General features: G+C 37.9%; 1 protein-coding gene across 4 annotated transcripts; it reads left to right on the top strand.

Annotated features, from left to right (window-relative positions):
* The first annotated feature begins 1,723 nt into the window (after nt 1–1,723).
* frrs1b (ferric-chelate reductase 1b) lies at nt 1,724–22,544 on the top strand. Of its 4 annotated transcripts, none has more exons than XM_067578226.1 (17): nt 1,727–2,050; nt 2,947–3,041; nt 3,666–3,860; nt 3,946–4,097; nt 5,262–5,356; nt 6,569–6,704; nt 7,642–7,830; nt 9,480–9,578; nt 9,681–9,828; nt 10,880–10,993; nt 11,696–11,811; nt 11,970–12,056; nt 19,499–19,596; nt 19,760–19,818; nt 20,675–20,818; nt 21,608–21,675; nt 21,811–22,543. In XM_067578226.1, exons 2-17 carry the CDS (start codon nt 3,017–3,019, stop codon nt 21,901–21,903), a joined length of 1,818 nt encoding a protein of 605 aa, XP_067434327.1. In that variant the 5' UTR covers nt 1,727–2,050; nt 2,947–3,016; the 3' UTR covers nt 21,904–22,543. The 4 variants fall into 4 exon arrangements, with proteins under 4 accessions (XP_067434330.1, XP_067434329.1, XP_067434327.1 ...); XM_067578227.1 differs by having other exon boundaries at nt 2,892–3,041; XM_067578229.1 differs by lacking the exon at nt 20,675–20,818 and having other exon boundaries at nt 1,724–2,050; nt 21,811–22,544.
* Nucleotides 22,545–24,817: the final 2,273 nt, after the last annotated feature.

Genomic DNA, 24,817 nt, shown 5'->3' with positions numbered 1-24,817 from the left:
CATGACTATATATTACTAAGTGGCAAAGCTGCAGGGCTTTGAGGAGGCCAACAGCAAGACACACATGTTGTGTATTTAGGCTTATGTGAATATGTGAAAATGAGTTTCCACATTTGGACTCCATTGTAATTTAAGCCACAAAAAATGATATCCATTTATCAGGAAACAACAAACTTTATGTGTTTTCTTATAGTTCTAAGTTGAACAGTTGTTTACAGCACAAGGTCAGCTAACACAATACACATACACAACTATCACCTGCTTCACGGCCAGATATCAAACTAACAGCCAAATGAAAGTGTAGTCCAACATACTTGTTATTAACATTAGATTTCCCTTAAGTGCATGCATGTTATCAACAGAGCAATACCGCCACCTGCTGGTGCCATACTGTTACTGGTACAACTAGAAAATAAAATGTACAAAGAACAAGTTTTACAGTTGAATCGAGAAAATGAATGACTAATTGCTTCACACATATTAAGCTATTACATATTTACACTTGTATATATCCTGACCATGAGTGTGATGTATGATTTTACCTTGTAATGATCAGTCAAGTGCAGTCCAGTGTAATCTCTAGTGTAATCAGTGAATGCTAACAGGTGTAATCAGCCAGGCTGCAATGAACTGATACCACTGATGGTATGCTGTGGGAACAGTTGAATAATACTTATTAACAATTTTAATGTTTCATATTAGGCCAGAGTCGATACAGGATCAAATTTATGATTCTTTAAGATTAAAATCGTTTAAATATGAAGCTGAGGTATTGTAAGTGCATTTATTCCTAATGTAACTGAATGAATGTTTCATATTGAGACACTTTATTATTCAACGCAAGAGATATGAACATCTATGATGATTTTTTTTTTTTTTTAAATTTTTTTTTTTACAGTTTTTAGTCAGAAACTAAGTATAAAATCGCTAAAATGAAGTTACTGCCATCAATGTCTGTCACATATGGTTCTGAGCCACAAAAATTACATTAAATTAAAGGTAATTCTTACTTATTCAGCCAAGTTAGTCCCAATGAGACTTAACTGCATCTTTTTTCTCCTTACCTTCAAGTCTCATTGGGACTAACTTTGCTGAATAAAGTAAGAATCCCATAATTTAAAATCAGTGAAATGTGACAAGCGCTGCTTATTCTTCTGTTACATATTCATAACTTATATTGCATGTCAGTGTGACGCCCCTCCCACTGTCTCAGAGGCTGTCTTCTGGATATTGGCTGACGGTAGAGGGTTGTCAGTGTAATATGGTTCACCTGGGCCTGCCGAGCTATAAAAACTGGCCCATGTGGTCACTCTTTCTCTCCCTTCTTCCTGCTGACATCCACCCTGTATCATCTTCTTTTGGTTTTGCACTTTGTTCTAAACACCTTGTTGTTTTGCGTTAGCTTTCATTTTAATGAACATTTGTTTTAAACAAACTCCTCTGTGGACTCTGTCCTTGTCACATTCCTGAGCCAGTTTGTGACAGTCAGTCTAAATAATTTGGCGTAAACCTGTTCATCTGCAATTTACATTATTTGTCTATCAAGTAGAATTACTAATAACCATTACCATAGCAACAGCAACAAGTGTTTCCAAATCTTCTACTTTACAAAAGCATAATTTTTTCTCTGTCTTTTACTTTTTAGTTCACTTGAGATAAATTATGATACCTTAAAGTTCATGTTTTTGAGAGAGACATACATTCTAATGTTAAGCATTTACCAAAAATGTAGCAAGCTCTTGTATCCAGCAATGATATTTTAAGTTGTCACCATAAAAGTATTGAAATGAATATATTACTCCCTATACTTATTTCATGTGTCACTTACTGGATATATTTGAAATCAGAAAGTTTGAGAAATTGATTCCATCATTGCCCCAAGTATCAGGAACCTGGAGGAAAATGTTTTCCTAGTAGAGAACTCACATGTCCAATTTTCTTCCATGGGAAGTGAAGGCAGCAGAAGGCTCACGGTGGGGAAGCCCTGCCCTCTGAGGGCCAACACAACCATCTGCTTTCAGGGTTATGACACCGTCAGCACAGGGTGGAGGTAAGCCCAAACACTTTTATTTACTTTTATTTATTCAACCATAAATGAAACTCATGTACAAGTAAACAACTTTATGCTAACTTAAACAACACCTGCAACATAGCTTTTGGCTGTCTGGAGACATTTCTGCACAGGTCACTGCAACTGCACATAAAAATTAAATTTCCCTTTGCTTTTTTTTAAAAAAAACCCCAAAACATAAGAACTCATTCCATGTTGAAAAGGAGTTATTTTTTCTAACTTATTTTCACTTTCTTGGCACCCACTCTCATCTCTCACTGTGGAAGCAAAGATATCAGTTAACAGTTTCTTTCTAAACAGCAGCTTTTGGTTTCACATGAAGCTACTGACTCTGACCTGACTGGTTTGTTATCTTTTGGGGCCTGTTGAACTCGGTCTGATCTGTAGTTTACTGATTATGTTGTAGCAGAGCTGATGACAGTGTGTCAGCCTGTGTCCAGCCTCCCTCTGCTGTCTGCACAGAAATAATGTCAGTGACTCAGCTGCACGTTGGAGGTTCATACTGACTAATTTTTCCTTGAAGGCTTTATTTATTTGAATATTATTATTCTTATTTTTCCCATTATATACACTATTACTTATACATTATATACAGTTAGTCTATATCTGTTTCATTCTATACTTACTGCCATTGTAGAGGACCAGGTTATTGTATTTACTCACTCATCTTTTTTGTGTTTTATGTGATTTTTACATGTGAAAGAATTGATATTATAGTTGTTTTGTTAGTACAGGACCTCTGTTCTATATTGTTATATCCCATTTAATCTTTGTGTTTATGAGCTATAATTTTAACACTTGCAACTCTTTCTTCATATAGGTTATTAAAACACACACATTTGTCAGCACTAAACCTTTGTTTTACATGACTGTAGCAGTGGACTAAAGCTGACTGCCTGAACTAGCTCGCAGGCTTCATTTCATTTCTTCCGGAGCTTTCTCCTGATGAAGGCGACAAGAAAGCTAAGTAGTAAGTGGACCTTGACTTATAATATTTGTTTTAAGGTCAACAATGAATATTTAGGCTCAGTTTCCCCCCGTTGATGAAACTCAACACAGTTCATAATTAAAAAGGATTTAATAAGTCTTCTAAACAATTGCTCTCCAAAACGACCCATATGAATGTTTTTTGATCCTCCACCTTTATGGTTCAGGGTTGGTTAAGTTGAAATCAAAGTTGACTGTTGGTAGGAAGTGTGCAAACAGTGCACTCTGGTGTCAAAGTTTTGTTTATTATTATTATCATTATTATTCTTGTGGGGGGCATTTCATTCTTTCATGGGATAGAAGATAGATGACAGGAAACACAGGGAGACAACCTTAACTCTTAGGCAACCAGGATGCTGCTAAGTAAGATTAGCTGGACATCCATCCATCCTGATGTCATCCCTAAGAAGTTTTGTAGCATATTAACATCACCATTTCTGCTTCTGACAGAGAACAGTCATTATTCCCAAAGAGGTTGGTTCTTAGGAAAGTGGAAACAACTAATTTAAGTGTTTGAACAATCATGTTGTTTTTCTGGTGAAGACTGTTTTGGAGGAGTGGAGGTGCTTTAATAAATGTGGGTATTTCCTCTCTCCTTTTGCTTTAGCAATGTGGCGTTCATACTTTCTGCTGGTGGTGTTGACTGGGTGTGTAGACCCAGTCACAGGGTACAGTAATGGGAAAGTGAGTGTTGCCTGTGGAGATATGGTCCCTCAGCATGGCCATGATCCCAGCCCTGACCCTCCTCCATACAGCATCACTGTGGATAAATCGTCATTCAGTCCTGGTGACCACATCACAGGTACTCCAGGTTTACACTCCACTGCGGTGACACATCATGTCACCCGTTAGCTGTCATCTCTCATCTTCTCGTTCCTCATCCACAGTATCTTTACAAGTGGCCTCCTCCAACCACACATTCTTTAGGGGGTTCCTGATGGAAGCTCGGGATGCTGGGAAACCTCACTCTCCAGCAGTGGGGTCCTTCATCCTGACTGACCTGCATGAGTCCCAGCTGCTACGGTGTGGCCACACTCAGGTACACAGGAGTTTACCCTCCTAAACATGTTGTTACTTTCACTAACTGTTTGGAGATTTAGTGAAGAGTCTTTTTCACACTATCAACTGCCCAAAACACACAAGCCCCACTTTGCATTGTGTGTCAGTTATTTTGTGATAATTAGATTTATTGCACATTTGTCAGTATGCACCATTAAAGCAGAATGTTAGCTAAATATATAAAAAATACTTTGCTTTAATTAATATGTTTTCAAACAAAAGAAGCACAATTAGCCATATTTAAAAAAAATAAAATTCCATCTCCTCCTTCTCCCATTGAAAAGTCCAGAATCTACAAATATGCAAATATTGTTAATTTCAAAAGTTGAACTGCTGGACACAAGATGTCTCATACTTAATGGCAAAGTCCATTCTCAGTGTGTGCACTGCAGGCTTCAGGTTTTTACATCACACATGTGTAAGTTACATACTGGACCATGATTGGCTACAAACTAGTTGTGATGTCACAAGTCATGCTTGTAGGCCCACCCCCTAAACTCAACTCAATTTAATGGGCTCTGAGAAACTTTCCTCCTTCAGCAGATGGATGTAATAACAGTCTTCTAGTTTCAAACTCTGCATATACATCATTATGCACAGTGAAGCTCAAACATCCAACTGAAGGACCAAGAAGAAAAACACATTTATGAGTAGAGGGAGATTTTAAGCAAACAAGGGGTCAACAGAGTTCCATAGATACATTTTCAGCTGGGGTCACCTGGTGGGTTATTCTGGCACATAAGTATGCAGGATTATTTAAATTCTTAGGTGTTGCACATCAAGCACACCTAGTTACACAAAGTAGTATACCAGAAATCTCAGATAGTGGCTGGGGCCATTATTTACCTCAGTTGAGCACCAGGCCTTCATTTGAAACCGGTTTATATTAGAGATGGGCCTTTACTTCTGATTTCCCCTGTTTTATTAGCATATCTCATCATATGTTAGTAAGAGGCCTCCCTGTTTGGTTTTATAATTTGCACCTGTTTTAATTTGCTGAAAACACATGAGGCATTCAGTGTAATGTACATTTCTACATTTTTAAAATTGCTGTTAAAGGACAGTTTCACAGTTTTTCCAACATCAGTATGGATGAACATTGTGTTGTTCTATGTGTTTGTGGTGCTGTCCCTGGCATTTGAAGGGATCTGGGGTGAGCCATAGAAGAAGCTCCAGAAAGACTCAAGTTCAGGCTGTGTGGGAGTCTCCAAAAAGCCCTCCACAAAGAGTCCAGTTTCTGTGAGTACTGAGAATGGGTTAACTGCCTCTGCCATCGTTTTATTTAAAGGCATCATTAGTGATTTTCAAACAAATTGAGACCTACTATCACTGCCAGATTGAATGGAAGCTCTTTTAATACATTCTAGACAACAGCTGACTCCAATTTCATAATGTTTTCTTATGGTTATTTACATCAGTAATGGTTGTAAACAGGAGTAAAACAGCCCTATATTTTTATCTAACTATCTTACTGATCTACATCAGCAGTAAAAGACAAACATTGATCCAAGTCAAACTTTTCAAATATGGATCTGAATTAAGCTTCAGTTTATATGGTCAAAAAATAAAGAATGAACTCTTAGGGGCTCTAATAAGTCAGTAAAAGGTTGGTGTTAGTGTTACAGTATAGTATAGTGTGTTTGGGATTTGAAATTCCTTACTATGGTGTCACCAAGTGGCAGAACAAGAAATGACACAATGTGGTCAACAACAATGCACACTGCTTTCTCAGAATGAACGAACTGAGAGCAACACACAGACTGCACCAATTTTCACTGAGATTGTTAGAGTTTTATACAAACAAAAACTCAAAGAGTTTTATTTGAATAATTTTACAGATGCTTACTATGATCACATACAAAAATCTACATATAATAACATCAAATAAACAAATGTTAATGAGGTTACTTCACAGCATACATCCATTTTCTCTTAAACTGCGTAACACAGCCGCTATAGATCAGGAGCTGTGTCTTACCAATAGAAGTTGGAAGAAATGGAGATTCTTCTTAAATATGATGCTGCTGATAGTGATTTTTACCGAGGGGCAGGGAAAGCTTTGAAGCTAAAGGAATGCCAAGTCAACCATGTTGCTGTTGATGATTTTCGTGAATGAAATATGCTGCTAATTGTGTAAATACAACACTAGTAGATACAAACACTGTTTACAAAGTCACAATGAAGGTGTATCCAATAACTACATTTTAAAGGTAAAACTTTTTAAAATTGAATTAAACCTCATTAAAACAACCAAAAATGCAACATTTTGTTGTAATGCTACTTGATGTTTGTGAGGATGAAGAACCTGATTTCATTAATCAATTTTTTCTTTCATATATGTTTGTTGCTATAGTTAACACTTCTCTTCACACTACAACAGTCTGTCTGATGATATTCTACCCTATTTCATACTTCAGTTTCTCAAGGTTTGTGTTTGCTTTGTTGTTCCAGTGTGACTGTGGTGCATGAGTATAAAGTGTACTGGGTGAAGATTGCAGGTCCTGTGGTGTCTCTGAGAGGAGCGACTGCTGTTCCAACCACTGCTGTTCCTGCTGAAACCACCAGCCCTGCTGCTCTTTCCACACCGGTCAGTGTCTGACACTGTCACAGAGAAAGTAAACAATAATGATTGTGAAAGGTGTTATGTCCAGCATGTTTGCTTCAGACAACAAATAATAATGTTAAGGCATGGAATAATAACCCTAAACACCACAGTGACCTTGTTAGACACAAAATGATTTATACAACTTTTTTTCACATATGGAGTAGTTCTCCCCAACACCTGAAACACACACTTATGTGGAAACGTGGTGGAGTACCCTTTAATGTGAAGCAGCGACAGCAGGAAATGATTGGTTTACATCAGCAGTAACTTAACACAGCTCACTAAATCATAATAAGGCTGACACCTGAGGTATGAACTGGAATAAAAGTGTGAAACTACACACCGAACTACAGAGATTGTTAAATTTTAAAGAAGAACCGGGAGCTGACCACAGAAAGAAAACAGAGCTTTCTCTTTGGTCATTAGCACACACACACATGTTGAGCCATGAGTTTGGTGCATGACATGGCTTTGGTTTGAGGGAGGGGATTCTCCTAGGTTTGCAACTCACCAACATGGCAACTGACCTAGCTAGCCCCACAAGTAATCACCACATCATTAAACTTCCAGCACTACCTATTTTGTGAGAACAAGTGAATGAATCTTGTAGCGTCACTTTCAGATCTGACCGAGGCTTTAGCCTTTCAGTTGACCACATATTTTTACATAAATGCATTTTGGGCTTTTTCCGTGTTTCTCTGTACCTAAACATCCAAGGGAAAATTCTTCAACCAAATTACAAAAAAGCAAATTTTCTCTTCCATGTAGTTGTATTATCTTGTTTCGATAGATGGTTTTTGTCCAGGTTTTTTAGATTTCTGTCTGTGAAATTTTTGCCTCCACAACACAGAGACGTGAAATGAATTTTATTCGTTAAAAATTGACATTTAAAAGCATCTATTGTCTTCTTCCTCCTCAGTTTAGTTCAGAGGGTTGTGGCCATACTAAGTCTTGCCTCCGAGACCCAATGGGCTGTGACCCAGAGTCTGACCCCCACTGTTTCTTCCTGTCATTTACCACTGATGAAGAAGAGAGGAGTGTGATGTTTGAACTCAGTGGGCCTGCCGAAGGTTACGTGTCCTTCGCTCTGTCTCTGGACAAATGGATGGTGGGTTTCATCATGACATGTAGTTTTTCAAAGAACACTGAACACACCAGAAATGTTAGATGGTGTTAGCTGTCTCAAACTGAGGGGCAGTAAAAGGCATAAAATTGAATGTTAGAGTCCAGTGTACCATAGGCTACTACTCATACCAGGGTTTTTACATCTTGCTGCCTTTTTATTTCAAGCGACCCATGCTCTCCATTACTGCTAACATTTTTTTCAAAGATGTGATTTAGATTTTTAAATGTGTTTTCTCCTTCCTTCTTGCCGCAACTGGTTGTCATTTGTTTCAATACAGTATTAAAATCAGTTTGAGGAGACTTGGCTTTATGTTTAATAGTATTGTCCTGCTGCACTGTCTTAAAATGAGGAGACTATCTATAAAAAGTCTTACACTGTTCACCACTGTTACTGGCAGTAGTGGAAGAAGTACTCAGATCCTTTATTTAAGTAAAAGTATCAATATCACACTGTAAAAATACTTAATTACAAGTCCTGAATTTAAAATCCTGCTTAAGTAAAAGTATAGAAATATTACCAGCTAACTTAACTTAAAATAGTAAAGTAAAAGTACTCATTGTGGGCTGTGACTGATATATTAAATGATTTAACAAAGTAGATTATTAATACTGATGAGTCAGTGCAAAAGCAGCATTTTATTATTGTAGCAGCTTGAGATGGAGGCAGTTTGAACTACTTTGAAGGGTCATAAAATAAATCTGAGAGGTCTTGATGATAGATTGGGTAGGAAAGAAGAAAAAACAAAGTTCTGCTAAATAAATTTGGATTAATTTTTGTGAAATATTAGCGAGTTTTACCTCTTTGGGCTTCAAACATTTATTTATCTTTGGTGGAACTGCAAACAACTCATACAATTCTGAAACATGACAAAGAGACATAAATACACACACAGTGTTTATATAAGGGCCCCAAGCCAAAAAGTTTGGGAACCACTAGTTTAATCTTAAATAATGCAGTGTGATTTATAGTCTTATCATTATGTTATTTTGTGTGAAATGTTTATCTGAAAACTAACTAAAGCTGTCAAATAAATATAGTGGAGTAGAAAGTACAATATCTCTCTCTGAAATGTAGTAGAATGGAAGTATCTAGTAGCATCAAATGAAAATACTCAAAGTACAAGTGCCTTAAAATTGTAGTACGAGTAAATGTTCTTAGTTACATTCCACCACTGGTTACGGAAAAGTTTCTGGCTAACAGAGACCACCTTTGAACAGGGACAGGGCACAACATCTCCACTTAGATATGAACACCTGCTATCACATGACTGAAGGCTCATAGGTTATGTGATGACAACCAAGCTCTGTAAAAACCGAGCAAACTCAACTTTCAATTATTAAGTATATAAAAACATATTGTCTACATTGACTATTGTCTATATACTATAGATAGTAGGCTCCAATATTAGGACAAGGTCGTTTTTTCTTTCTGTTTTTTTCTTGTAATGTTCAGAAGAATTCATGGTGATTTTGAACAGTGCTGTTAACTGTAACTGTACTATGAACTGATCAGTCTTTTTCTTACAGTACGAGAAACAGCTTTTGGGAACTAAAAAGTAAATGTCTGAAATGTCGAAATGCATTACCCACATTGCAGGTTTCACAGATATGTTTGTTTTGTTGCTGTTTTAGGGGAATGATGACGTCTATCTTTGTGTGAAGGATGGAAGCAGAGTTACCATCAGTGCTGCATATGTCTCTGGGCGAACACAACCTGAGCTGACAACAGAGGTACATTCTCAAACACTTATTCTGGACATGTGTCTTATCATCATCAACGCATGAATGGTTTAACAGACCGTCAGTCACTAGTTTTGACCTCTCTGTTTGCAGGACGCTCTGTGGGGTCGGGCCTGGAGGCTGGCTGATGGAGTCATCCAGTGCTGTTTCCATAGAAACATCCTCCTCCCTCAGCTGGAGAACAGGTTCAACTTAAACCAGAGCTACTTCCTGTTTCTTGCACACGGTAGATCCCACCAGGGTAAGAAAAGACTGATATTTGAATTTGCAGAAATTCAAATTGGCCAATCATTTATATCAGCAGCCAGTCTGATGCATTGGAGTGGCCAGAAAAATAGAACTGCATACCCTTCAATACATACTGTTAAATATTTCATTTTTGTTGAGATAACTACTGCACTTGTTTGAATGTTGACTCATGATATTCATGGACTGTATTCAGTTGCATACAGTGCATGACGCAGTGTACAACAGTGCACACTCCTCATATTTTATACACAGAGATCAATTTACTAGTCACAAGGAGGACTACACAGCCTGTGAAAATGGTTGCATAATGTCCTCTGCTGCTCTAAATGTTGACTATTATTTTTAAAAATCTTTCTCTCCCAACTTTATGGAAGTGCAATACTAAATCACACTACTATACTTAATATTGTGCCTCAGTGGTTAACGTTAATTTAAATGAAGATCCCACCCCTAATAATTGTTGTTCAGCAAGGACAAGCACCAATGTTCAACCTAGGTCAGGTGTAGGTTTGCAAATTAAAAGTTGGAGGCCCATTTGTTGACCTGTTCAGATTAAGCAAAGACCATCTGAAAGCACTTTAATTCTATTCTATTCTATTCTATTCTATTCTATTCTATTCTATTCTATTCTATTCTATTCTAATGTATTTTATATTGACACTTTATGTATTTAGCTATTTACTAGACTTTCAGAAGTTGAGTACAGCCTGCATGGATCTGTCAGTGCTTTCTGGGTCTGCTGGCTCTGCTCAGGTGTTGTATTCATAGAGACACTTTGAGTAAGGTTGAGGTGGTTTTGCTTGTTCACTCTGTGGGTCATGAGTATTTCAGTCTGATTAGTCATGCCAGCAGTGAGAATACTGGCATGAGTCACACTGCTATGAATAGCATACACTGTTTCCTCTATGTCTTCAACCAACTTCTGAAAAGAAATGCCTTGAACTGATTTGAACCTGAATGTTATTTTATCCAACTTTTTGTGTGTAAAAAAATTTAGTGTAAATAGTGAAAAGTCCATGTTGACAAAACATCTTCCTCCACAGGTTTTATCCACAGACATGATCGCCAGCCTCTCATCTCCACCAATCAGAAAGTGATCAGCGGACCTGCAGAGGATCTTGGCGGATCCCACTCCCCCCTGCTGATCAAGCTCCATGGTTGGTTGACAAACATGCTCACAATTAGACTGATAATGGCTCCAGTATTGGTCAGTCTACCATTTCAGACTCATGAAGATCAATATTGATGCAGCAGAACCGGAGATACCATTGTTTTTTATTCCATGCATTCTTTTTCCTGTCAAAATCTGGTGGCTACATTACCCACAAAGCAACTTGACAACTAATGGTTCAGTCAGAGATTGGGGTGTGTTATGTTAGTGGCGGCTAATGTAGCCTCAAGCAGAGGTGGAACTACAGAGGTCTGCTAACCTCACTTCTTTCTAAATCAACACCCTCAGATTTTTTTTCATTTTCAAACTTGTAGTTGTCAGCCCCAACCAACGCTGACTCAAGTGACTTGAGGTAATTTAGCAGATTTCACACAGCTCCCTCTGGAGAAATATAAGTCTTTAAACTACTTTGTTCATGTATGCAGTAGTACTCCCCAACACCTGGAAAGACATGATATGGAAAATCAGTGGAGTTTCTTCTTTACTTGTTTGGAATCTAAAGTCTCTAATTAGGATACATTCCAATGAAGAACTTCCCACAGACAAACATGACACCTTTGACCAATTCTACGAGGAATGTTGTATGTGATCAAACAGACTGCATCTTACTTACAGATAAGTTATCCATACCACTGTGTGTGTTGACCTCAGTGTTAAGGTTTTTTTTTGTGTACCATTGTCCTCTCAGGTGTGTTCATGCTGACAGCAAGGATGTGGATGGTGAGCACAGCTGTCTTCATTGCTCGCCACTACAAACACCTTTGGCCTGAAAAAACTCTGCTGGGACACCGGCTCTGGTTTCAGGTGAGAGGACCAGTATGTATGTTACAGTGAATTTTAAGACGTCCAAACATGTGACACACTCTGAAATGTCTCTATCAAAGGAATAAGTCACATCATTTTCATAAACAATTGTTTTATTTTTCTACTTTCTATCTATTTCTCTCTATATATATCTGTAGCTCCATCGAACCATGATGGTCTTGGCTGTAGTCCTAACTTTTGTGGCCATCACTCTGGCTTTTATATACAGGAGAGGATGGAGTAAGGTAAGTTTGTGTGTGTCTGTGTGTGTGTGTGTGTGTGTGTACTGTACCCCCTCATGCTTTTCCACCTGTCCCTCCATCTGTCTAGCTGGCTCTTAGCTTCTCTAAATTGTTTGCTCTGTGTCTTTGTGTCAGTCCCACACAAACACATCATGTGTCATCATGGCTTGTTCTTGTGTCTGTGGAGCTGTGTGTGTGATTGTGTACAGCTTTGGGCAGTACATTTACTACAAAGAGGGAAACTACTAGAAAAAAATGTTGTAAAACATTAAACTACACTTTGCAGTAGCAGGAGGTTCCTGCTGGAATTTAAAACAAAAAAAAGTTTTCTGATGGTTTTTGTGACATCCTGACCTTTCCAGATCAGCTTTGCACTGAGAATATCTCATTATCGAACAGCTAAATTGTCATAACATTTGCTTTGCATGTTCATATTTCCCAGTGGATGAGCCCTTTTGCTATTAATGACTCAAATTACCTTTTGTCTAAGGCCACCCTCATGACAAGCTATACATTTGTAGCCCTGATATTAAGGGCTCTAATGGTGTGGTGAAGGTGTTCTGGCTCACATGGCATCCATATAGCGTGACCACATTCTTAAAGAGAGACTGTTGTTGGCATGTTGATATGGTACAGGTGATTTTTAGAGCAATACACATACACATAGAGCAATGCACATACTGTGTGTAAAAACAGCCTTTTGTGCTTAAAACTTGCTAGTATGTGGATTTGAATTTTCAGTTAAGTCAAATTCTGCAGCCCCCTAACCTTGGCAAAATAGCCAAGACTCTGGGTTTATTTTGTATGTTTACCCTCCCAGCTAGTAGCAGTTGCCCCACAACGTATTAGAAACAGAACCATGGCTGACTGCAGTGCTGCCAACTCTGCAACTTTCTTGCTAGGTTTGACGAGTTTTAAGACCCCTATAGTGACTTCTTTCAAAACGCGGCTAGCGACAAATCTAGCAACTTTTTGACCAGACCTTAACTTTTCTCCTTGGAGGGAGTCACCAATATTTCTCATTGAATAAGAGCTAAAGTGGCTCTCTAGACTGACTATGGAGTAGGACAGAGCAGCGGCACATTCAGTGGACCAATCACCAGCCAGACAGATGTGGATGAGCTGTGAATATGTGTACCTAACAACAATTCACTAATCCTCATTGTTTGACTGGGGAACTCCTTCTCCTTTGTTTTGACTTTAAATGGTTTAACTATTTAAGTTTGATTTTGTTTAATCAAAATAGATGAAATTAACAACAGTGAGTTCCATTCCATATCTGGATCATCTTTCTATTCATGATACTTCAGCTACAATGTCTATGAAGCCTGCATGAAAGTGTTTTTTAATATTAGAGGTAGATTTAGATGCATATTGAGGGTATAGTTGCTTTAAAAAATTAGCTAATAATCCAGCTAGTTAGAGTCATTTTAGCTAGCTTCCTTCAACACATCAAACTTTATCTGTCTTGAGGAATGCTTTCCTGTAATTCAGCTTCCTCTGCTGTGAACTAACATGTAGCTAACACTGTAGTGTTTCTGTGTGTTCCTCAAGCTGCACTGTGGTGAGTATGTGTGTGAATGACTCAGCCACGTTAGTCCCATGCTGTTCTGCAGTGTGAGCATCACAGTGTTGAAGCCATCCAAGAGTTTGTTCACTCTGACTCACCACTAAGGCTGAGCTCTCAGGACGGACACAAACAACACTATCTGCTAGTTTGTCCACAGGCTCAATTGCTTCATCATAAAGGTGATGTGAATGTTTTAGGTATGGATGGATGATGCATCCTGCAAATGTGCCGGACTGCAATTGGACAAAGTAACAGAAGCGCAGCATTAATACAGACTTTCAAGAATCTGGGTCATTAAGGCAGCCGCACAAAAGTTCAACATAAGTTTGAGCTTTGTATTATGCATTTCTTTCTGATCTGACTGCTCTTTACTTTTGAAAAAATATGGTAACACTAAAACAAGAACTAATCTCTTATATACTAAAATATAGCCTTGAATTTTAAATTAGAGTCCTTTAAATGTAATTATTGTCCACACTGTATGACAATATCACATATATATTCTGTGTTGTGTTCCAGCTCTTTATTGAAGCAATATGATACGGTAAGAATTTGTGTACACATGGTTTTATGATTTTAAACACACAATATGTAATTTCAGCCACAAAGCGTCTCTCAATCAAAACAATAACAAAAGACGGAGTGTGATGACGGTGTGAAGTAGCAAGGGATCATGCGAGTTGTTGTCTTCATTGTTAAACAACCAGCTTCTCCGGGATAGGATTACTCCAGTGTTCATCGTTAAGGATGTTTTCTCCTCTCCTAAAACAAATGTACACACAGATTTAAACCGTAAAAATACTGAATAAAGCAGTTGCACTTAAAAAATCAGTGTTTCTCTGACGCTGTTTGGCTGGCACCGGACATCCGGTAGGGGCTGTTAGCTGAGCTGCTGCCGACATTTGTTTGGTTTATTTCTCTTATAACTTAAGATCCAGATGTTCGGCAGGTTTCTACCAGCAGCTGAATTATCCGCAGGGATCTCATCCTCTCCAAAAACAAACGTACATGCAGATTAAAATAGGTAAAAATACTGAATAAACTGTTTCACCTAAAAAATCAATCTTTCTCTGATGATATTCGGCGAGCACTGGACTTCCTGGAGGGGCTGTTAGCCGAGCTGCTGCTAACATTTGCCCAGCTTATTTCTCTGTCCACTTAAGATCCAGATGTCTGATCAATAAAATCCTTCATCTGGTAAAAATATATAGTGAAGACAACCAAAAAATAAAACATTTATCATGAAAATGTGACTTAAAACTGAATAAAAGTCAATTTATAATAGTTTCTGTCGAACAACCACAACGCCGGTGTGTTATCTTGCCTGTGTGTAAGTTACTCTTTGGTAGATGCCATTGTAGTGGACAAACACAATGCCGACGCATGCATCTTGTGCACTATATTCTTTGGTAGAGGAGGTATGACACCATTGACAGACGACCAAATGAAACGGTCCGATACCTTGATTAAAATTACAGATTTCTCTGTGTTTGAAAATCATTGGAAACATTTGGGATAATGTAAGTACACAACTCAACAAAATATATAACATAGGTCTAGTTGTTTTTAGACATTTTAATGTGGAATAGTTACATATTAAAGCTTTAAGAGGGAATTATGAATTATTATTGTGCATGACTCAAATATGACCACCGATATAACTCATATGAGGATATATATAATAATAAGGAAATAGTCCTCCTTGTTAGCCACACAAGAGAGGTCAATTAGAATTATGATTGTTATTAATCTTAATTGTGATTTTGTCAGGGTATAGGTCTTTTAAGGTTAACTGACTGAGATGCAAACACAAGAAAACACAAACAAGTTCATTTTAGATTACTGTACGAGTCCTGCTGTTTTTTAATGAAATGTCACAGAGGATCTCAAACTTTGTTTTTCTAAAACGTCTCTCAGGGTAAACTGACCTTTTTCACCTCTCAATAGTGAAGGTGTCAGCATTAACACTGGCCAGACCAAGCACCCTGAATAGTCCAATGCCTAAAGAGATAACAAAATTAATAACAGGATTAAGAGAAGCTTAACGACCCTTGGGTCATGTGAACTGAAGAACATGCAACTCAAAAGAACTCCAGTTAAGAGACTGAAATGCATTTTTTTTTTTTTTACATCAGGATAAAGAAATTCACCCAGATTAAGAAACTACCCTCAAACTCTCTCTCTCTTTCTTTCTCATTCTCTTCCTTTCTCTCTCTCTCTCTCTCTCTCTCTCTCTCTCTGTTAACACACATGCACACAGACACCCACACCTCCCCCTTTGCTCTGTTTCTCTTCTCTTTCTTTCTGAATTTATTCATTTTATTTTAATATTTCATTATTCATAATTTGTGTCAGGATTACACATACTCCAGTAAAACTAGTCAGAGTAGTTGTTTTAAAGGTATGCCACCCACACACACACACTTGATAAATGTATCTTTTTTATATTTTATAATACATTTTTTCTCCTAAAGCATTCTGAAGGGTAATTCTCAGCAGTTTGATACATACTAGCATGTTAGGATTTTGATGATGTCTGTACCTGGAACACTGAATCCCTTCTGTATTTCAGTCACATAAAGGGGACATATTATGCTTTTTTGTGGTTTTAATATACTGTTATGTCATCTATGTTAAACATGGTCAAAGTTCAAAAACTTGAAGTTAATGTATGAAGAAATGCTCCTTGCAAGTCAAAAGTCACGGCTTCAGCCTGCCCTGAAGGCTTCATTTGCAACAGTTTTTTCTACCTTGCTGTTGTCCATAAATGTGGTTATTTATGGGGATACTCTGTAGTCTTGGTTGCTATGGTTGTTGCTAAGGTTTATCCATATGTTGTTTGTGTTGTCCACTCTCATATTTTGGATTGGATTTTGACTCGAAGATGTATGGATGTATTTGAGAGGTTAACATTTTGAGTACAGAATGAGAAAAAGTAGTGAAATCCTACTACTACTGTTTGTTCCATGGTTTGGTGACGTAGCCTCCTGAGCGGCTGTGATGCAACTTCCATAAGCTGGCCAATCAGAACAGAGTGGGCTCATCAGGAGGGGGGCCTTAAGGAGACAGGAGCTAAAACTGCCTGTTTCAGACAGAGGCTGAACTAAGGGTCTGCATAAAGGGCCAGTATCAGTTAAATAGAGAGTTAAATAAAGAGTTTTAAACTGTAAATTATGCAAAGATATTCCAGTAGCGCCCCAGATTAAAAACATAGACCTGGATATGTACATAATATTTCCACATTCACTTATTGTTGAGTGTCCATCATTCTGTTCCTGACCCTGTTGGCAGTTTTTTGCAGTGGCCTCTAGGTGTCTGTCTTTTTCCATGACATAACATCAGGAAATGCTGACAAAATCTAGTACCAATAAATCATCAGCTGCTGCTCCAACATGATTAAATGTTTGGAAAGATCCTGAAATCTAAGAGTGTTTTTACAGAAGAAGTTATTCAATAATTCTGTGTAATCAAACATTGAGTCATGGTTTGTTCATTCTCATGTCTGTGCCATTTTCTGGCTTTGTCTTAATACAAATACATGCAGTGTATGGACAGAGTGCCTACTTGTGTTACTTATTTCCAGTGTTCACCAACAGAAACTAAGTAGTTGTAAAGACTGCAGGAGTATGGAGGATTCTCAGAGCATATGGAGACAGACTTGGTTAATGATGTCATCCTGCTGTTCTGCTGTCTCTGGAGTTCAGATAGATAGATTTTAAATGTGCATTATGTGTTTTTTCAGACATAAGACTGTTATTCTGTACTAACTGGCACTGGCTGTTAAGTGCTTATGACCACAAGTGTGTGACACTGATTTCACTCAAACACTGCTCCTGATTCTTCTGTTATGTCTTGTCTCTGATGCTGTGACAGTGTGATGTTCACATACCACCTGCTGCTTCTCCTCCTGCTGTGTCTGCTCTTCCTCACAGAGCTTTTCAAACTTATTAGGTCTGAAAAAGTTGCTTATGTACTGTTTAAAGTCAAATTACTATCATTTTAAAAACCCATTTGCTGTTCTTGATCTCTTCATTATCTACAATTTCCACACCATCTTCATGTCTCAGTGTATTCAGATACAGTATGTATATCCAGGAATCCAGGGCTGTATTTACTAAACTACATCAATTTTACTCCCACTTGCAAATTTACAAATAAAGCGTTTATCCTTTTTTGAAAAATAGTTAAAAATGAATGAAGATCTCTAGAGGACTGTGAAGTTGACTTAGAGTAGATCCTAGATGAGTGCTGTACAGAAACACAGGTGAGCACACACCTTCTGAGACTTGTTTTTAAGTGACCGTATAAAATATTTTTGATCATGATGAATAATAACTGGAGCAAAATGTATAATTCAGAATTTTTAGCCAATCATTTGCTAAGTCTGCAACTGACCACATAGTTTATTGATTTTTCTTTTTTTAATTGAAAATGTATAATATATTACATGGAAAAACAACATCAGCATAAGACAAACAAATAAGACAAACTGCTTTACTCCAAACAGTATGAAGCTGGACTGTGTGTGTGTAAGCTGACCTATTGAATGTGTAGAACATAGAACATTCATTAACATTAGATCCTGACCCATCCTGTCAGCGTGTGTGTATGTGTGTATATATATATACACATACATATATATATGTTCAGATGTGATGCTACTAGCAAATCAATAGGACGGGAATTTGATTATCTTGAGGGGACACAATGCATTGTATATTTGTTTATCCTGTTATCAAACAAGTTGAACACAGCTTTGAACGGTCCTCCTGCTGGTTAAAGACAACAACGAATTTGACCTTTGCAAGCAGAAATGATGTACGTTTTTATCTGCATATAGAGCAGGGAAGTGAGATCTGATCATAAGTGGTCACTCAAGAGGCATGTGGAGATGTATGTTAATACCAGGTGTAAACAGGGCCAGAGTCCCTTAAGATTGATTGCACATATCTGAATTTGCACTATTAAACTTATTTAACTTAGCAGGAGTTGCAGATGTTCGTATTAACTAGTTGCATTGTATAATTTTAACCAAGTGTTCCAACTGCTCCAGCTTGGTTCTCTTTTTGTTTCCATTTCAGCAAATTAACTGTTATCAAATCCTGTTTGAATCCCTCATGCAGACACACACCACCAATTAATTGATCTACTAACAAGTAATGTGTGTGTATCAAAGCCTGATATATCTTACTCTTCTGTGCCACAGAGCTCCATTGTTGTCCGAAAACTATTAAAAACACATCAGTGAGCCACACTGTCGCACTGGGTGACATGTTCCTCCATCGCAGTGAACACACACACTCTTTAATTTATTTTGACTCCATCACACACACACCATCCTGCTGCCACAAATACTCACTAGAGCACCAAATGTGGATTCATCTGACACTGAAAATAGTTCCCATCAAAAGTACTATTTCCTTCTCTTTGAAAAATGTTGTTTTAGAAAATTAAAGAGCCTTTTTAAAAATAAAACTATACTATATGTGAGCTGCTTTTTTAAAAAATATTTACATCTTCAGTAGGAACTATTGAACTTGGGGCTGAGTGCACAACAGACAGGGTGAAGAAGTCAGAAAGTATTGAGAGACAAACCAACACATTGTTGGAAGAGAAAACCAGTGTGATTGTCTGATTACTTGTGTTTATTGACCGGTATAGGATTTATGTCACAATGTCACCATGTTCCCACATCTCAGCTATTTCAATTATCATTCTTAAAGTAGCTGTAGCAGTAATAGTAAATGTAGTAGAAACAGCAGGTGCATCAAGCATTTGTTGGTATTTTCTTGTCACACATCACCTTAAACTACTCTAATGATCTCACTGCAGCTCCTCTTCCTCTGTGTTTTCTTGTCTTTCCTGTACTCTGCAGCTGGCAGGCTCTCATCCTTACATAGGCTGTACTGTCATGGCTCTGTCTGTCCTCCAGCCAATTATGGCAATGCTCCGACCAGCCCCGGAGTCCCCCCGGTAAGACCTCAAACCAGATTTTAATAACTGCATGACTTGGTCATCACTGTCTCAAATAAGTGGATTTTATGGTTATTCGGTCCTGTGAGAGGCAGTGTTAGGATTTTTAAATTCATCCACAGCAACCGAAATCATGTCAGGTCCTGTCTGTTTGTATCTGCAGAAGGATCATCTTCAGCTGGTTACACTTTGGAGCAGGCACTGTTACCCAGACACTTGCTGGTAAGGAGAGTGATTAGAAAGTCTATTTTCTAGAGACATTGTATGTGATTGCTGCAAGGTGCTGCTGCTCAAAGTGTCAATGATGACATGAAGACTTGTTGCCATGATCTGTTATATATCCATGGAGTATATGTTGGCACAATTATTATTTATTTATTATAAATGATGAATGTTAGTTATTTCAAACAACAAACAAACACAAAGTGTCCAACAATAGCCAGGCCTCTTAAACATTACACTATACATCAACAATCATAGTTGCACATACAATTATTTTGGGAGGTTTCATATTTTAGGGTCTGTTTTGGCATTTTGTATGGATGAATTATGCACAATAACATGTAAATCTGATTTATGGCCACTTAGGTACATGTATTGGTGAAATGCTTATCATATTTGCAGTATAGTGAATATGGATAGGACAGTGTGTGTGGGATTGAGTCAAATAATCTGTAGTGTGTGTTCATAGTAATGAAGGCAAACATCACTGTAGCTCATTAATGTGTTTTAATAGTTTTTGGACAACAACTGAGGTTGCACGAGAAGATATCACAAGATATATCAGGCTTTGATACACACACAATCCCTGTTAATCAATATATTGTTGGTTTGGCTCCAAACATGAGATTTTTTTAATAATATGAAAAATATAGAATATAATTATCATGTCATGATTGTCTCATTAAGATTTATTTTTATGGAACACTTTTTATGCCATGATATATTTAGTCTGTTTCTGTTTCTGTATGAAACACAATGCAATATAATGTGTAGTGTGTCCCATGATGTTATTCTTCCTCCCTGCCTGAAATAGAAATTCCAGGTGGAACACTGACTGCTTCTCTCTCCCTCTCAGCGTTGTGTGTGTTCCTGGGTGCTGCTCAGCAGGCGCTGCTGTTACCTAGCCCCTGGTCTCCTGCAGTGCTAACTGGATGGCTGCTGTGGATTGTGCTGGTAGACCTGCTGCTACTAATCCCCTCCTGCAAATTCAGGAATAAAGGTACCACAGGCCAGTGTTAGTGTGCAATGTCAGGCTGAGAAATGAACTCAAAATGAAATGTCTGATTGTCAGACTGAGTTGCATTCTGTCAAAGCTGAACTCAATTTGGATTTAATCGCTGGTCGATGCTGTTTTAAACGTTGGTGTGACTGGGCTTTAACACATGATGATGCAAGCACTCCAATCAGCCTTGGTAGTACGGGGACATGATCCCTCACTGGCTTCTCACCCACACTTACCGCTGATAGTGTTCGTGGAATACACTCATGTCACCAGTGCGCTTATTAATATATACGTTTAATTTTCTCTCTTGTTAGCTGTGGATTAGTTCTTCATGTCTGGAGTAAACAGTTGGTATTACATGTTTGTTTCAATTAGCAGTGAGTGCTGCTGCTGCCTGCAGCGAGAAAATCAATTGTTCTGTTCCAAAGCATTATGACTAAAGCCACAAATGAATATGATGCGTGTGTGTGTGTGTGTGTGTGTGTGACAGAGGTGGGTGTATTTATGTGGGTGTGTGTGAATGTGAATGCTAAATAGCTTGGAAATGTCAACCCTCTGTATGAATGTTTTAATGACAGACCTAAAATGAACCCTTCCATCAGACAGCAGTGGGAAGGAAGACTGTGTACTTTCACTATCAGTGGTGCACTGATGCACAAGTTCTCTGCTCTGCAGTGTTCCTGAAATTGCTTTATTTGGACTCTAAACCAATATGTGTCATTTTTATAGTATCTTATTCTCTATCCAACAAATATATTTGACTAATTATTGTGTATGTATCCACAGGAAAAAGCAACAGTGAAGACAAAGAGAACATTTTGTTTGCTCAGTTAGAGAGGCAGCAGCATGAAGAGGTGAGACTACAAGCCACACTTTACTCTCTATTTCCGCTTGCATTATTCATTGTGTTGTTTTTTGGGGTTGTTTTTTCCTCTCCTTCATCTCTCCTCCTCCTCTCATTGTTGCTTCTTTTATACAATTTCTTTCAGATTTCTAAAATCAAGAAGATGGTGTTAGTGGTTTTCCTAATAGGAAATACAGGCTTCCTGGCTGCATTTATAAAAGCTATTGTCTGTGTGTAATTGTTCTCTCTACATGTGATCATCATCTGTGAGAATGCTTTGTAATTGTTGTATATACAGAATATATTTCTGTTATTAAAAAATATTTTCTTCACTATGAAGATTGCCCTCGTATTACTTTTTTTCAGTCCATGTGTATCATACTATAGTGTGTTATGTAGTGGCAATATGAAAATCTGTTTCTAACTTATTTATAACATGGTGTTGTTTGATCACAAATAGCTACTTAACATGGGTTGAATTAACAAAGTTAAAGGATAAATTTGCTTTCATGGAGTTTGAGTCTTATTTTTGTAGATTTGTCAATCATTCTTGTGAATAATTATTCTGTACTTACCAGTTAATTACTGAGAGTTAACAGTGTGTCACTGATTTTGCTTACTGTTCAAAAGAAGTCCAACAAACATATTAGCTAAACTTATTTGGAAGAGAAAACAAAGGTGAACAGTAATATTACTAACCAAGCTGTTGTAAGCATCCATCACAGTATACAGACTTCCTGTTCTAACTTTGACCTACTGTAACCCTGTCTCCAAATAAGTATGTTCATTCACTATTACTGCTAGTTCCTTTAGTCAGTGAGCAGGTCTAGGTCTGTATTTATCAAATTGCTACTCACAAATTTAAGAATGAAAACTATTAATAAAATTTCTTTTGACCTCCAGATGTGTGTTAAGTTGGTTCAGAGAGGATCCTAGATGAGTGCCGAGTATGCCTCTGTTATCTGTCATTGGTCATGAAGCAGTATCATTGAAAATAGAGGTGTTTTAGCCTTTTATTTGTATTTGAACATTTGAAATAATGTTACACCTCTTTTTTTCTACTTATTTTTATATTTATCATGGGTGCAAACAAACAAGAATAAATCTGGCAATTATTTTATTTGTAGTCACTTTAAGCATCCTCATTGTCTGCACTCAGTAAATTCTCCTTATATGATTTCTCTGACATATCTTGTCTAATAGTAGGCTGTCTAAAAAATACACAAAAATGAAACAAAATTAAGTATGATGCCATTAGTTCACTTCATCACATCAAGTCACCCAAATCAAATACACCTACAGGGTTGGGTGACCCACAGGTGCATGCTGGGTCTATCTGACCTGCTCTATGATCACTGTGAATCTTCTACCATCAGTGAGGTATGTGACCTGCCAGCTGTTTTTGACTGTTAGTCCTTGTTACAGCTGATGAGCTCATTCACATCAAACTGTTTGAAAACTTTGAGGAGTGCAGTGGGATCAGAGAGGCTGATGGACTGTGTTTCTTATGCACTGAGAATGAATGAGCGGAGAAGCTGAACATAGAACAGATTGTGGAGGACTTTGCAGAGCACAGACTCACAGAATGCTGTTCAGTGAGTACAACAACAAACTCACTGATGGTTGCAACTCTCCAGAGGAGAATGTCAGTAAAGTGTTGTATGGAGACTGTCCTCTCCAGAAAAACAACACAATGGGTTATAATGTCAGTCGCCAAAAATGTTTGAGTGACAGACACCATCTTGCGGCTGTAGTAATTATGACCCGGATAGGTGGTGCAGTTCAGATGATGTCTATACAAGGTGACAAATTTCCATATTCGGAGGTGGCGGGTTGGGTGGCTGGTTAGATCCTAATTTGCAAAAAGTGGACTTTGCTGCAGGAGACCGCTGTTCGCTTCCTGTTTCCAATCGTGAATCAGGATCATGAATACCGGACTAAAAATGGCGCCCATTCAGTCCTATAGGAATTGCTTGGCTGGCGGATATGCCAAAAAAAGTTTCTAGTTTCCAGGTTTGCTTCCGTGTTGTGCGGCCCACTGAATATGTGCAGTAGTTTTTCCCCTGCTGGCCCCACCCGTGAGTTCCTGCTCGGCCCATAGACTTTACACTGTGATGACATCACAGATTTTTAAATAGCTTTTCTCGGCTCGAGGAAAGTTTTACAAATATAAAACCTCCATGGATCAAAAGTTCATAATAGAAAGAGTCATATTTGACATTGTTTGCAGTTCGAGGTGTTCGAGACGTCAGTTTTACCGACGTCTCTTTTACAATGGTATTCTATGGGGAAAATGCTTTTTGGGCCATAGGGGGATTTTTTGCTGCAATACTGCGAGTGACCACTAGGAAAAACTGTCTCCAAGGCTGAGCGGCAGCGCCCCTATCCAGCTGTTATTATACATCTATGGTTGGGACAGTTTTTTTAAAACCATAACTATGATCACCATGATGTGTCCTGTTGCCATGACAACGAAAGTTGCCTAATTTTAAGGAAGTAATAACTTTAACCCACACCACGTTTCAAGTGATCATTTTAACCCAAACCATGATCTTTCCCTAAACCTAACCAAGTGGTTTTTGTGCCTTAACCTAACCAGCGTTGTCACATCATTATTTTTTAACAGTGATATATAACGGTTTTGGAAAACACAGACAGATGATGTTGTCATGCTGATGACTGCTGATAGAGGTGCCTGGTTAGAAAACGTTCTGAAAATGCTTCTGTGTGTCGCTCTGGAGTGCAGGTCAAACAACCTGTTTGGTCATTTAATTTGGAGGACTTGTTGGATGTATGTGTGTGCATGTGAAGTATGCGTTGTGCAAAAACTCTACTGACACTCCTATTACATTAATATGTGTTTTTGTGTCGTTCATGTTGTTTATAGGCATATGTTTTTATGTAACTTAATAATGCTTGCTGCAAAGTGTAATTTATTGTTAGTTTAAGGGCTCTGCTACTGATGCACTTTACTTTGTATCCTAAATGTGTTCTTTCATTTAATAGTTCTATCATCTAACATCATCATCATATATAACACTTTTTCTTCACCTCCCTTTAAAAATGTAAGGCAGCACCTGAGCTACATTTTACTTTTATCTAACATTTTTACATAAGTAATCCCTTTACCAAAAGAAATAAAACTAGCCAAC

Source organism: Thunnus thynnus, chromosome 21 (genome assembly GCF_963924715.1).
Source record: "Thunnus thynnus chromosome 21, fThuThy2.1, whole genome shotgun sequence".
NCBI lineage: Eukaryota > Metazoa > Chordata > Actinopteri > Scombriformes > Scombridae > Thunnus > Thunnus thynnus.
The sequence above is the reverse complement of the archived record's forward strand: the minus strand, read 5'-3'. Positions and strand labels throughout refer to the sequence as shown.